Source organism: Gorilla gorilla, chromosome 9 (genome assembly GCF_029281585.2).
Source record: "Gorilla gorilla gorilla isolate KB3781 chromosome 9, NHGRI_mGorGor1-v2.1_pri, whole genome shotgun sequence".
Classification (NCBI taxonomy): Eukaryota; Metazoa; Chordata; class Mammalia; order Primates; family Hominidae; genus Gorilla; species Gorilla gorilla.
The window spans coordinates 31,242,967-31,259,307 of NC_073233.2; the positions used below are offsets into that span (position 1 = coordinate 31,242,967).

Here is a 16,341-nt window from a genome sequence, read left to right on the forward strand (position 1 = left end):
TTCTGGAAAGAGTAGGTGGCAAATGAAGGCAGAATAGTACAGTTTTCTATTAGATGGGACCGATGTTAAACTCTGAGTTAAGAGACATCACATCATTTCCTGAGACAGAATACAAACAAACAAACAAAAGATTCTTTTCTACATGTTTAAGATATTGGTAGTTTTACTAACTTATTTTTCTCTGAAAATAACATACGCATATTGGCAATTTTCTTTCACTTTATCTAAACTAGATACAGTGATGTAATAAACTATCAAATTTTCATACATTGGATGATTGAAAAATTTAGAAATTTCTAAACTTATTCACTTGCATTTATATATCGTGTGTAATGACCTCATCAGGGATGCCTTTTTTGATTCATTTACGCCAAATTATGTCTTTTATTATTTTATAATGGTTCGCTCATCTTCAGATTTATTATATATCTTATAGCGTGTGATTTAGTAATTATGTATGGCAGAGTGTGATCTTTTGTTTCAAATGTAGGATATTTGAGTTGATATTGTACCACTTCCTACATTTGAAGTGGTACAATATCACTTCTAAATAGACTTCTAAATATACTAAATAGACTCTAGAAAAACAAGAAGGTAAAAAAAAACAAACTGAGATTGTAAACAAAATCTGACTATATATTGATTATATTAAATTACATGTAAATACTTTAATTGAGAGAAAGATATCGCCAGACTATATAAAAATATACAATCAAATTATACTTGACAATTATTTAAAAATGCACTTTATATACAAAGTCTCAAGAAAGATGAAAGTAAAATATGAAAATATATGCTATGCAAACTGCAAGAGAAAAGGCTTTAGTGTGTCTCACATCAGATAAATTAGCCATGACAAAATAAATTACCAGAGAGAAAGAGAGGCATATTATAATGTTAAAAGGGGCAATCCTTTATTCTAAAAGACATAACAATTCTTAAATTTGTAAGCACCTAAAAGAGCTTCAAATTTCATGAAGCAATATCTGACAGACTTAAAGGAATAGACAAACCCACAATGACTTTGGGATATTTTAATACTCCTTTCAAGCTAATAGATAGAACAAAGAGAAAATTCAGAGAAGATGTAGAAATTGGAAATCTAATGACTTTCAAGTTCTTTATATGTCAATGCTGAAAATGAAAGTCTCTTTTGTTGTATATATTTAATGTTATTTCTAAATGAACTTCACCATCTTTGCCAATGATAGCTATGTCTATTGACTGATTTCGTCCTCCTTTGTCTTAAGGCTCTCATTTTCCTGATTCTTGTGTTTAATGATTTCGAATGAATGCTGAATTGTAGATATTACATTATTGGGCACCAGGATTTTGTTATCTTCTAAGAGTATTACATTCTAGTAGATAATTGTTTAGCTTGGTTATTTTGAGTTTTGTTTTTAAGCTTTATAAGGTTGGTCTAAATGAGACTTTACAGGACTGTTTTGGCCTTGCTTGTAAGACAGGCCTTTCTAGGGTTTTTATTAAATATCTTAGTGGTTAAGTCTTTCCATTCTGGCTTGTTGGAAATTGAATGTCTAGGTGAGCTCTAGTAATTTTTCACCTTGCAGTTCTTTTCTGGTGGTTCTTTAGCTGACCTTGCAGCATGTTTGTTTATGTATATGCAGATTTCCATTCATCTAAAGACATAAGGGAACATCCCTGAAAATCCTGTGTACTCTTTTTCTGCATTGCATTCTTAAATTAAGTTCAGCCCAAAGTTGCCTCCTTACACATTTTAAGTTTGGCCTAAAGGTTTCTCTATACATAGTGAAGTGTAACCTAGCTGATATGTTAAGCAGACTGTATCCTACACTTGTGCCAGCCACTGAGTTTTTGCCAGTCAAGAGAAGTCGACTGTTAAAACCGTGTTCAAACACAGCAAACACCGAGCTGTAACCAAAGGAGCTGTTTTTGTACCTCACTTTCATTTTCTGTATGTCATTTTGCTTTTTCTGTCCATAAATCTTTGATCGCATAGCTGCAATGGAGTGTCTCTGAACTTAGTCTGGTTAAGGGGCTGCCTGATTTGCAAATCATTCTTTGCTCAAACTGTTAAATTTAATTTGTCTAAGATTTTCCCTTTAACAGCTTTGAAGCCTCTGCTGTTTTGTAACATAAATTATACCTGATCACTTTTCTCTAATGTTAAACTCTTTTTTTCTCAACTAATCAAAACTTCTGTGGTCTGCTTGGGTTTTTCTTCCGTATGGTACTTCATAAATTGCCTCCAGATAAAAACAAAACAAAACAAAAACAAACAAAAAAGAGCAACTGCAGGGATTTCTTGCCTATTTCTCCTCTCTTTAGTACGACAGTCTGGCAGTAGTGGCTGTCTACTGTCTTAAACATTTGTTTTATTATATTCTGTCTAGTTATCTAGTTGTTTATGGCAAGAGGGCTTGTCTGAGGCCAGATGCTTCATATTGGCCAAAGGAGTTATTTTCTCAATTGATTTTTGACAAAGGCACTTAGATATTTCAATGTACAAAGGAGCATTTCTTCAACAATTGGTGCATAAGTAACTGGATGTTTGCAATGAAAACTAAAAGTGAACTTTGACCCTTACCTCACTTCATTAAAAAAAAAAAAAGGTAACTTGAAGAGGATTATACAAAAGAGTATACACCAAAACTGTAAAACTTTAAGAAAACTATTTGAGAAAAAATTCTTCATGACTTTGAAGTAGGCAAACATTTCTTAGGGCACAGAAAGCACTATTCCCAAAAACTTCTTGACCAAACTTTAGACAGACTCCTCTGAGTTCGCTCTTCAAATGGGCCTTTTCCTCAGGTCTTGTCTTAGACTTGCCTAGTCCAGTTGTAGCTAAGTCAGTTTAGGGAGACTCCCCTCACCCTTGATATCTAAACCTGATCAAGTGGCTTTCAGAAAGGATTCTATTAGGCAGGTTTAGCAAGAATCCCTCTACCCATGATAGCTCCCATTAGTAATTTTCTATCCATTGACCTCCATAATTCTGCTCATTGGCTATAAATCCCCAGCTGTCTTTGCTATATTTTTGCTATATTTAGAGTTGAGTCCCATCTCTCTCTCTTATTTCAATAGCTTTGACATTTGTTTCAAAAGTCCTGAATCAAATCTTTCTTATCATTTTACAAGTAAACATGATAAACAGAACTTCAGTAAAATATAGTAGTGTAATATTTTGGTCTCCCTTAATAAATCAAACATAGGTTAATATTTGCAGGTTTATTTATCAAATTCTAGTAATGAGAAAAGTTATTTAGTCCAAAGTGCTTTATTGTCAATCAAATTTAGGAAAATCATTTACATTAAACACAATTTTATTATTAAAACATCTAATAATAGTAATTAGGTTCACGAGTACATGTTCAGGGGTACATGTGCAGGATTTTTATAAAAATAAACTGGTAAACTCATGTCATAGAGGTTTGTTGTACAGATTATTTTGGCACCCAGGTACTAAGCCTTGTACCCAATAGTTATCTTTTCTGATCCTCTCCCTCCTCCCACCCTCAACACTCAGGTAGACCCCAGTGTCTGTTGTTCCCCTCTTTGTGTCCATGAAGCACAATATTCTAATAAAGACTCTGAGAAGTCCGGAGAAAATAAATCTTTTTTAATATTGTTCCACTCATATTATCGTAGCATTAATCTTTCTTGGGGGAGTGGAGTGTAAATATTATTAAAGAAAGTTAAATGGTTCTATGGAACATCTTTATCAAAACTCTAGCTTCACTAATGGTGTGGAATGTTTAGCACTGCTTGCTACTCTATAAACTTGACAGACAAATCCTGATCATTGAAAAGCCTACTGCAAGTAATTAAGGAATAATCTATTCTGAGAAATCAGTGTGAGAAGCAGAGAAAACAGGTCAATGAAATACATAGTATGCTAAAAATTAGTCTTTTGTTGTGTATATTAATTATCATCTATGTTTCCTCCTCAGAAAAAATATAAAATAATATCATTTTTGAAGGATAAAAGTTAGTATTTGCTATAATTTATATCATTCAGATCAACTTTCAAAATTTCCCCTTAGTGTTAGCAGCATTAATAAGTGAACAAATAATAATAACAAAAATAAATGAATACAAACATAGATACATAAATGAACAGAAGAAAGAAAAAATAGCTTTAAGTGGAGATGCAAATTTTAAATAGTATGTACTACAGACACCAACTTTTAAATACGCCATTTATTAATTCATAGTTATTTCTTAATTCTAATAATGTTTCTTAGGTGTGAGTGGTTTTGGCAGGACATAAATACTCCTATCAAATGTACATCCCCTATTTTGTCTCCATTTTGAAGAGTTTTATTTTGCTACAACCTGAGCAACGTTGCAGAGCCAGAACATATCAGTGTACATCCCTTTATTGCGGATACACATCTCTTCAAATGTGGAATTAATGTATATCTGATTCTCTTTAAAAAAAGAACCCTAATATTGTTCCTTGTATGATCAGTGCAAATATTTGCAAAAATACATTACTTGAACAAATCAGAATAACTTCCTCCCATTTGTGTAAAACATTTCATGGTACTGAAATTCGAACTGAGCTTTTTAGATTTCCAAATTTTAGCTAAAGAGAAAAAAACCAAGTATTCTTTCAGACTGGGACAACTGTACCCCCTCACTCCATGATAGGAAAACAAAATAAAAAACCCTGTTCAAAATTAGCTTGGAATTCTAAGTGGGGAACTCTTAAATTTGATGTATCTGTTCATTCACTCTGCATTAAATGTTCATTTTGCTCCTGGTGCTTATCCAATTGGCCCTCCTTGAAGTCATCACATATAATATGTACTTGTACCAGGACACTGTCCACTCCTCTAGAGTCAGTATGATGTCTGAATCCTGGGTGTTTTGGTTATCTGCTCTCCTTTAGCCTGCCCATCTAAAGACAGTCTATGTACTTCAGATATTGCAGTAAAAGATAGAAAAGCCTGAGTGCAATAAGCCAGATATAATTAAATAGCCACGGGGGGTTGGACTCAGATGGTTAATAAGTGTCAAAGGGACAAACATTTGCCTTTGAACTAGGTCAATTATGAGATATTTAAAGGGTAACAGATCTGTGTATACTCATTCAGAAAGAGTATACCTCTCAGGCCTGGAAGAAGAAATGGCTTCTGAGAATCAAGGAGTTCAACATACTGATTTCATTTATTTTTGATATATATCCAGTAACGGGGTTGCTGGATTACATAGTAATCAATTTTTAATTTTTTGAGACACTTCCATACTGTTTTCCATAATGGCTGTACTAATTTACATTCCCAGCAACTGTGCATAAGAGTTCCCCTTTCTCCACATCCTCATCAGTACTTGTTATTTTTTGCCTTTTGATAATAACCATCCTAACCTGAGTGTGGTAATATTTCATTGCATTTTCCTGACGATTAGTAATGTTTAACATTTTTAGTATATCTATTGGCATTTGTTTGTCTTCCTTTGAGAAATGTTTATTCAGATAGTTTGCCATTTTTTTTTTTTTTAGACAGAGTCTTGCTCTGCCACCCAGGCTGGAGTGCAGTGCCGTGATCTCAGCTCACTGCAAGCTCTGCCTCCTGGGTTCACACCATTCTCCTGCCTCAGCCTCCCGAGTAGCTGAGACTGCAGGCACCCACCACCACACCCGGCTAATTTTTTTGTATTTTTAATAGAGACGGGGTTTCACTGTGTTAGCCAGGATGGTCTTGATCTCCCGACCTGGTGATCCACCTGCCTCGGCCTCCCAAAGTGCTGGGATTACAGGTATCAGCCACCACGCCCGACCTATTTTGCCAATTTTTGATGAATCATATTATTTGCTTTTTGCTTTTGATTTGTGTTCTTGGTTTGTTCTAGATAGCAACCTTTGTCAGCTGAGTAGTTTGCAAATACGTTCTCCCATCCTTCAGCTTGTCTCTTCACCGTATTGTTTTCTTCTGCTGTGCAGAAGTAGTAAATCCTTACCTATCAATAATAACCTTGACTATAAATAAACTAAATTATCTAATTAAAGTATATAAAGTGGTTAAATGGACTAAAAAAAGACTCAAATATATGCTGCTTATAAGAAACTTATTTCACCTATAAAGACATGCATAGACTGAAAGTGAAGGGATGGAAAAAGATATTCCATGCAAATGGAAACCAAAACAGATTAGAAGTAGCTATGCTTACATCAGAAAAATTAGACTTTCAGTAAAAAATATTTAAAAAATGACAAATAAGTCCATTGTATAATGATAACAGGGTCATTACAGTAGGAGAATATAACAATTGCAATTACATATGCATCCTACACTGGAGCACCTTTATATGTATATATATAATAACAGATCTAAATGGAGATATTTGTTGTGATGTAAGAATAGTAGGGTACTTTAATACCCCACTTTCAGAACTAGACATGTTATCCAAACAAAAAATGAACAAAGAAACATCAGAGTAAGGCCAGGTGCGGTGGCTGATACCTGTAATCCCAGCAATTTGGGAGGCCGAGGCAGGCCGATCACCTGAGGTCAGAGTTCAAGACCAGCCTGGCTAACATGGTGAAACCTCATCTCTACTTAAAATACAAAAAAAATTAGCCAGGCATGGTGGTGCACATCTGTAATCCCAGCTACCTGAGAGGCTGAGGCAGGAGAATAGCTTCAACCTGGGAGGCGGAGGTTGCAGGGAGCTGAGATCATACCATTGCACTCCAGCGAGGACAACGAAGTGAGACTTCGCTCAAAATAAATAAATAAATAAAAAAGAAATATCAGAGTTAAACTGCGCTCCAGACCAAATGGGCCTCATGGACATTGACAGAACATTTTGCCCAACAGCTATAGCATACACATGGAAAGTTCTCCAGTATAGACTGTATTTTAGGACACAAACACACACACAAAAAATTAAATTAATTTTTTTTTCAAAAACGAAATTATATCAATTATCTTTTCTCCCCACAATAGAATAAAACTAGAAATTACCTTTTTAAATGAATGTGTTAATGCTAATATGCCAAATTTTAATTGAATAAAAAACAATCTTTTACTTTACAGATTTGATTCAGTTTTACACCAATCCATTACATTTTACATCATGAAGGTCTAACTTTTGAACAGAACATAAAGCAATAATGTTGACATAGTTGAAGAAATTCTTAATATTTTGTCTCTTCTTTGCAATAAAACTATGTTTTCTTCCTCAGAATAAAAGCTTGAAAAACAAACTCTTGTCAGGAAACAAGCTCTGTGGCATTCACGCAGAAGAGGTGAGTAAATTTTTGCTTCTTCTAGCTTTAACCAGATAAAAACAGTATTGTTGTCAGATTTTTGTTCAACTCAGACGTCTGGTAACTCTTTTTCCTCCTAATACAAATGCCAATTTTTAAATAGAAAAATATAATATATTTTAAACCTTTCGGTATCTTTGTGTTTTAACATTGCAATAGCCAAAAGGAAAAAAAAAAATAACAAAGGCAGGTAATGGTCACCTTTGTAGATTTTTTTTTTCTGGATTTCTTCCTTATCTGGACTATCAGAACTTCCTTAATAGCAAATTACTGGGAGTCCATAAAATTTTCCTTTTTTTCCCCCTCTCTTGTACTTTCTATGTGATGTCTACAAAGTTTTGCAGTGGCAAGTGACTGTCAGAGTGAAGATTCCAGGGTTGTCCATAAACCATACAAAATCAATACATTCATTGGTTCTATTTGCTGTGTAGTAAAATTGTCTCATATATTTCTCAGGGGGAAATGTCATTCTGCTTAACATAGATTTAACTAAAATAATCATTTTTCTATATTTCTCATCTCCAAATCTATTCTTATGACTCTGTAATGTGAAAATGTAGCTCATAGAAGCCTTAGTAGTATCAATGAAATAGGAATGATACTGTCATGATAAGTGATTGTTTATGACTCAAGGAGAGGAGACAAGAGTCACTGTTTTAGCTGCATCCTCCAAGAAGCACACACTAAGATATATTAAATGTGTGAGAAATATATTCAAGAAATAGCTTATGAATGATAAGGGACAGTCATGAGTGGCTTCATATCATGATGAATGTCTTATACCTAAGAAGTAGAGGGAAGGAAGGAAGTTTAGCTGCAGTGAGAAAAGTTGCTTACACAAGTTAAAACAAGTTTACCCTTTGTCTCAGAGTTGTCTAGAAGTAAGGCGAAGAGTTTCTAAAACAGCTCTATTGTCTTTAATTATGTCTTTAAATTATGGCATGACCATTGATTCAAAAATATCTTTTTCTGCCACTGTCCTCTTCCAGCAGGAAGGAAAGGGAAGATAACCTGAATGGGATAAAAAAGCTGAGCTAAAATATCCTATCATGGCTGCCTACTTTTTCATCTTCCTTGTCTTTTTACATAGACAATGTTATCAATATTAGCAACTTTAATTTTTCCGTGAAATCTTCTTATGAAAACTTTATGACTCACAGTCACCAACATCTGGAACTGTATTTAAAATCACTAATTGTTTGAAGGTTATCCTTTTGATGATTTTAGCTTTTCAAAATGTTGCTAACAAGTTAAATAAAACAATCTAAGTGTTAGCTGGGTTTTAAATTAATATATATTATAAAAAAGAGATGTACCCACTCAGAATGCATTTATTCTTTGCATTATCTTTCCTTAAATCCTCAGACAGGAAGTTGCTTTTTTGTTGTTTGTTTTTTTTGTTTTTGTTTTTTTTTTTGAGACTGAGTCTCCCTCTGTTGCCCAGGCTGGAGTGCAGTGGCACGATCTAGGCTCACTGCAAGCTCCGCCTCCCACGTTCATGCTATTCTTCTGCGTCAGCCTCCTGAGTAGCTGGGACTATTGGACTATTAGCCCGCCACCACACCCAGCTAATTTTTTGTATTTTTAGTAGAGACGGGGTTTCACTGTGTTAGCCAGGATGGTCTTGATCTCCTGACCTCGTGATCTACCTGCCTCGGCCTCCCAAAGTGCTGGGATTACAGGCATGAGCCACCGCACCCAGCCAGGATTTTGCTTTTAACTGAAAATTACAAGAGTGCTAGAAACAAAGAGATGAGTAACTGTGAGGAAAACCCCTAAAACATTTTTAAAATATATATATATATATATATATATATATATATATAATGATAGCAAAGCTCAAAAAATCTAGTCATTCAAGGCCATCAAATGCAGAAGATTTTATTGTAGTTCCTGAATGAATCATTGAATAATTGATGTTTTGATAATAATTCCAAGTTATGTGGAAAATTTTAAATGATATTCTGTACATTCAGAATATGCACTTTAATTATGTTTTAAAAATGAACACCTCAAATTGTTAAAAGGCAACCATTCTGACACTTGAAAGATAGAGCATCAATTATGTGGAAGAATTGACATGCAGTTTGGCAATTCATGTACACCATATGTGGTAGTAATCTCCCACTCTCCATTGATATTCATCAACATTATTTTGAGGGAAAAAAAAACAAAACAAAAGAAGAAAGTCTATTTTCCTGAGAAACCTGGTTGTAAACGAGTCCTGGACAGCAGATTGGAAAAGCAGGGAGAAAATGCCAATCAACTGTGCATTTGAAATTGTGAGACATATAATAAATTATTGTTTTCTAAAATCAGCAGCACAAAATAATGATAACCATGTAAAGCAGAATTATCTCAGAGGGCCTCCCCAGCCATGTGGAATTGTGAGTCAATTAAACTCTTTCCTTTGTAAATTGCACAGTCTCAGGTATTTCTTTATAGCAGTGTGAGATCAGACTAATACAGTAAATTGGCACCACAGGGAGTGGGGTGCTGCTGTAATGATACCTGAAAATGTGGAAGCGACTTTGGAACTGGCTAATAGGCAGAGGTTGGAACACTTTGGAGAGCTCAGAAAAAAACAAGAAGATGTGGGGTGGTTTGGAACTTCCTAGAGACTTGACAAATGGTTTGACCAAAATGCTGATAATGATATGGACAATGAAGTCCAGGCTGAAGTGGTCTCAGATGGAGATGAAGAACTTGTTGAGAACTGGAACAAAGGTGATTCTTGCTATGCTGTAGCAAAGAGACTGTCAGCATTTTGCCCCTGCCCTAGAGTTCTGTGGAACTTTGAACTTGTGAGAGATAATTTAAGGTATCTGGTGGAAGAAATTCCTAAGCAGCAAAGTGTTCAAGAGGAAGTGGAGCATGAAAGTTTGGAAAATTTGCATACTGACAATGCAATAAAAAAAAAAGAAAGAAAGAAAACATTTTCTGGAGAGCAATTCAAGCCAGAGGCAGAAATTTGCATAAGTAATGAGGAGTCCAATGTTAATCACCAAGACAATGTGGAAAATGTCTCCAAGGGACGAGGAAACCTTCATGGCAGCCCTTCCCATCATATGCCCAGAGGTCTAAGAGGGAAAAATGGTGTCATGGGCTGGGTCCAGGGCCTCCCTGCTCTGTACAGCCTCTGGACATGATGCCCTGCATCCCATCTGCTTCAGCTCCAGCTGTGGCTAAAAGGGGCCACGGTACAGCTCAGACCATTAATTCAGAGGGTGCAAGCGCCAAGCCTTGGTGCCTTCCATGTGGTATTGAGCCTGTGGGCGCACAGAAGTCAAGAATTGAGGTTTGGGAACCTCCACCTACATTTCAGAGGATGTATGGAAATGCCTGGATGTCCAGGCAGAAATTTCCTGCAGGGACGGAAGCAACATGGATAACCTCTTCTAGGGAAGTGCAGAAGGGAAATGTGGGTTTGGAGCTCCACACAGAGTCACCACCGCATCACTGCCTAGTGGAGCTGTGAGAAAAGAGAGCCACCGTCCTCCAGACTCCAGAATGGTAGATCCACTGACAACTTGCACCGTGCACCTGGAAAAGGCATGGGCACTCAATGCTAGCCCATGAAAGCAGCCAGGAGGGGGGCTGTACCTTGCAAATCCACAGGGTGCAGCTGCACAAGGCTATGCAAGTCCACCTCGTATATCAGCATGACCTGGATGTGAGACATGGAGTCAAAGGAGATAATTTTGGAACTTTAAGGTTTAATGACTGCGCTATTGGCTTTCAGCATTGCATGGAGCCTGTGGCCCCTTTGTTTTGGCCAATTTCTTCATTTGGAATGGGTATATTTACCCAATGCCTGTACCCCCATTGTATCTGGGAAGTAACTAACTTGCTTTTATTTTACAGGCTCATAGGAAGAAGGGAATTGTGTTCTCAGATGAGATGTTGGACTTGGACTTTTGGGTTAAAGCTGGAATGAGTTAAGACTTTGCGGGACTGTTGGAAGGACTGTTTTGAAATGTGAGGACATGAGATTTGGGAGGGGCTGGAACAGAATGATGTGGTTTGGCTTTTTGTTTTTACCCAAATCTCACCTTGATTTGTAATCCCATAATCTCCACATTTCATAGGAGGGACCTGGTGGGAGGTAATTGAATTTTGGAGGCAGTTTCTCCCATGCTGTTCGCTTGATAGTGAGTGAGTTCTCAGGAGATCCAATAGTTTTTTAAGCATCTGGCATTTCCCCTGCTGGCACTCACTCTGTCTTCTGCCACCCTGTGAAGAGGTGCCTTCCACCATGATTATAAGTGTCCTGAGGCCTCCCCAGCCATGCAGAATTCGGAGTCAATTAAGCTTCTTTCCTTTATAAATTACACAGTCTCAGGTATTTCCTTATAGCAGTGTGAGAACAGACTAATACAGAGAGTAAATTAACATAATAAGACATAGATGCTGTATTTGAAATATTATTTTGAGTCACTTGGGAAGCTGTGTGAGGACAGACAGTGATGTAATAAATGTGATTCTGAAGTAGAAGAATAAAGTCAAGGTACTGAGGGTTCAATGTGAGTTCTCATTCATAAAAGCCATTGGCAACTAGGTACACTCAATCATGTCTTTTTGTTCTTCTTATGCATCACACATTTCACCTTCAGTATCCATATCAAAAGAAAGGTGACTTTCTATGGAAATGAAAACAAATCAATTACCCTGTGAGAAACCATAAATTCTTGCTGCTGCTTTGTACAGAGTTAAGTGATACAGAATTATTAACATATTTCACTCTTAACTTACCCTTCCTTTCGTTTCCTTTCTTTTCCTTTCGTTTCCTTTCCTTTCCTTCCTTTTTCTCTCTTCCTTCCTCTCTTTCCTCCTCTTTCCTTCTTTTCCTCTCTCCCACTTGCTCTTTACCTCCCCCTTTCCCTCTCCTTCTCTTCCTGTCTCCTTTTCTTTTTTTTAATTTTATTTCATTTTGTTTTCTTTTTGTTCTTTCTTGTTAACTTCCTGATTCAATGGATCATGAAATGCAGGTGACTTATAATAGAAATATCTGTGAAAAAACTGTGTTTCCAATATTAGAACCTTGTAGTGGTGCATCATTGACAACAAATTCAAGTTTCCACTTGAATCAATCATACTTATAGCATTGAACAGTGATTGAAAAATTATTGTGCCATTATAACACAGCTCCCACTTCACAAATTGAGTACATTGCATAATTAGAAATATTCTGGGGCTGGGCATGGTGGCTTACGTCTGTAATCCGAGCACTTTGGGATGCTAAGGTGGGCAGATTGCCTGAGCTCAGGAGTTCGAGACAAGCCTGGACAACGCAGTGAAACCCTGTCTCTACTAAAATACAAAAAAATTAGTCTGGTATGCTGGTGTGCACCTGTAGTCCCAGCAACTCAGGAGGCTGAGGCAGGAGAATTGCTTGAACCAAGGAGGCGGAGGTTGCAGTGAGCTGAGAATGCGCCACTGCACTCCAGCCTGGGCAACAGAGCAAGACTCCATCTCAAGAAAAAAAAATTCTGAATATTATAGAAAGCTGAATCACAATAAACTTGCAGTTGGCTCAGTGGAAAATATATACATGCATTGTAAGCTTGGAAAATTATATTTCTACCATATAGGCAGACATTCTTTATTAAAAAAGGGCTTGTATATCAACACAGTTTACTAGCATGTAATAGTGACATAAGGATCATGGGTTTATTACCTACTGTAGCCAGCTGCTTTTAAAATTTAATTTCATTGAGATAAAATTTAATTTTATTGAGATTTATCTAGTTTAAGTGTACAGTCTGATGGATTTGACCAATGTATAGATTCAAAACATAGAATTTTTTCATTACCCTCCAAAATGTCTTCTTGCTATATTACACTGAATCTTCACCCCCACCGTCAGCCCATGTCAACTACTAAACTGATTTCTGTCCCTATTTGTTTGCCTTTTAGAATGTTTTCCAAATGGAATTGTACAAAATATAGCTTCTAGTTACTGGATTCTTTCACATGGTATAATGCTTTTGAAATTTGTCCATGTTGTTCTATAATTCAGTACTTCATTCCTTTGTCATTGCTCAGCAGTAGTCTAGTACTCCATGTCATGGATATACTACAATTTATCTCTTCATTTCTTATTAAACATATATGCTTTATCTAGCTTTTGGCTATTATGAATAAAGATGTCATAAGCATTTTTGTATATGTTATAATTCTTCTTGGGTAATTACCTAGGACATATTGCAGTGTAATGCAATGTACATATGTTTAATTTTATCAGAAACTGTCAGTTTCCCCAAGTGATGATACTAATTTATAATTCCACTCAAATACATTTTAAGTATCAATTTTTCGTTCATGTGATCATGCTAATCTATTTATTTGTCTCTGTGTGTGTGTGTGTGTGTGTGTGTGTGTGTGTGTGTTGTTATTGGTTATTGGTGGTAGTGGTTTTCTTTTTCTGTTTGTTTGTTTTTTGCCTGAGTAAAGAATCAGTGCCTATAATTTTAGGTACAGAAATACAATAATCTGAAGTCCTTATATTTAATGGTAGTAATTGGGACTGTCCTGAAAAATTCAAAATACATCATCATAACTCTGTGACTTAAGAGACCGTAATTAAATGTGGTAGTCAAAGCAAACTGCTGAGAAAGATTTTCTTTTTAAGTATTTTCCTATTAGTGATGGCCCTCTTAAAAAGTGTATTGCTCTAAAATGCAAACAACATTCAGCTCAGCATGTTAGTATTGTATTGTAGCAGCTTTTCTTGCTTCCGATCACATTTGCTTTTACCCGGACATATGTCAAATTCAAATTTATTCCAATTTAATTAAAAAAAAGTAATTGAAAATAAGTAGTAAAAAAATGAGGCATGCATATGTACAGATATAAAATTAGCGTCCAAAATTAGATTGTTGGCCATGCCTGGGTGTGTTTAGTTGTGGATTGGAGGAAGAACAATAATCGACTTTCTTTAAATAACATATTTTAAACAAGCTTCGGTTTTTCTCTTTCTGCCTAGGATGTCCAGAGGTCTGACTCTCAAAGCAGAGCTAAGGGTTTCTGCTTTACTTCTAAACTAGTTGGACTGTGCTTTGCTTGGCTGCAAAATGTATTCCTGTGAAGTCTGAAAGTATTTTAATCTTCAAGTTTGAAAATATAAATGAGTTACACAACTTATCCATGTTTTTGCCTTACAGTCAAAAAAAATCCAAGCCCAGCTGAAGGAGCTTCGTTATGGGAAGAAGGATTTATTATTTAAGGTGAGTCTCTTTTCTCTCTTTTTCCTGAAACTTGCTAGCCCAATACCTAAAATATCAAAAACATTATTTAGGTTAAATTTATTTTCTGGAATTTCTCATGAATTGGAGTTGCATTTGACTGCATTAGAAATTCTTTCTTTTTCTTGACAACTTAATTAATGGAGATAAGTGGAAGTATTATTTCCTACATTCATTCTTAATCAAAAGCATGCCTCATTCCAGCAGGTTAGGAGTGTATAAAACAAATCCTGGTTCCCCAGAGTTCATGAGCTGCAGATATTAAGCTGAGAGACTTACGCAAAGGTAGATCATACAAGGACTTTTGAATCTTTTAAATTTATTTTTCAAATCAGAATTTTAGAAAGAAATGTTAGAAGACAATGAGACAGTTCAGTAATATTCAGTGTTTTACTTGTATGTAATATGCCAGTTGAATATAGATTAGTAATGCATCAACTTTCAGATATTATCAAGATCAGGACTTGTTGAAAATTTTTATGACTTAAAATATGAGATATATTGTATGTAAACCTTGTTATTTCATGTTATTTTACATTTTATGAAATCAGGAGACCTGAATACAAAGGGACTATGAAGTTGCATGAATTAGAATTCCTTTAATGTATACAATACCCACAAAAACTGTTCTACTATAGGACTTTTATTAACTCAAATAACAAAAGGGCCAGAAGCATGACAATGGTATGATTTATTTCATAGCTCAACAGTGTCAACAAACCTCAGGTTTGTTTTTCATTGTCCTCTACATCACTCCATATAACAACCCTCAACTTACTGACTTATTCTAAACCTTGATTCCTCATAGAATCATGATGGTCACTAAAGATATACATATTGTGTCTTCATCAAACTATGTACACAATCAAAGCAGAAAAAGGAGGCATTTGTCCTTCAAGGTCATTATTTTTTATGAAAGAGGAGAGTTTTTCGAGAAGATTCTCCAAACTAGATTATGCATCCATGCAAAGGTAAAACCTTAGCATTTTTAGCAATTTTGGATTCTATTGTGAAAGACTGTTTCTTTTACAGATAAGTAATAGAAAGGGAGTTGCTGTGGGAGGCAGCCAAAGGTTCCTGCTGTAATGTATTCATTCACTCATCCTGATGGCAGCACACTTATCTCATTTACCTACTAATATATCAGCAGTGCGCAGTTTAAGTCTTGAATAAACATATGTTGATGATAGATAGATAGATAGATAGATAGATAGATAGATAGATAGATAGATAGACAGATAGATAGATAGAGATGTCAAGGAAGTAGACAGTAGAAACTCAACTATTAGGTTGGTGCAAGAGTAATTGAGGTTCTTGCCATTAAAAAAAAATGGTAAAAACCACAATTACTCTTGCACCAACCTAATAGCACAAAAGTATCTATTACCACAGACATTCAGCCATGCACCTTTGAAAATGAGTCGACAAACTGGTGAACCCTGAGATGAGTAGTAGATTCTATTTCACATACTTTCCCCTTAGGATATGTTCAATTTTGAATAGATTTTATTTTATTTTACTTTTTTTTATTTATTTATTTTATTTTTTTTATTTATTTATTTTTTTTAGTAAATGTAGACTTTGAAGAAGTAATGCTTGCTGTCAAAGCATTTACATTTCATCCTAAAAATAATGACACATGCTGGCACTTGCAAGGCATAATGATGAATTAGGTGGCCTTATTAATGCTTGAGAGCTGCCTTTAGCTTGCAAGAGGCTTTTAGCTGAAGTACAAATCCTTCACTAAAGATAGAGGTGAGGCCTAACTGACTGTTAGTTGCCCAGAGACTTGAGTTACTTTATATCATCCTTGATTCCATTTAGAGCTGATATATTCTC

The 16,341-nt window shown here is 35.5% G+C and overlaps 1 protein-coding gene across 4 annotated transcripts in view; it reads left to right on the forward strand.

The window, feature by feature from the left end:
- LUZP2 (leucine zipper protein 2) overlaps positions 1-16,341 on the forward strand; it is a 583,499-nt gene that overhangs the window by 399,629 nt on the left and 167,529 nt on the right. For all 4 annotated transcript variants that reach the window (XM_019035931.4, XM_063711051.1, XM_019035930.4 and 1 more), the window contains exons 6-7: positions 7,175-7,237; positions 14,422-14,484. In XM_019035931.4, the coding sequence (XP_018891476.3) occupies positions 7,175-7,237; positions 14,422-14,484 (126 nt within the window). The remainder of the gene's footprint in view (positions 1-7,174; positions 7,238-14,421; positions 14,485-16,341) is intronic.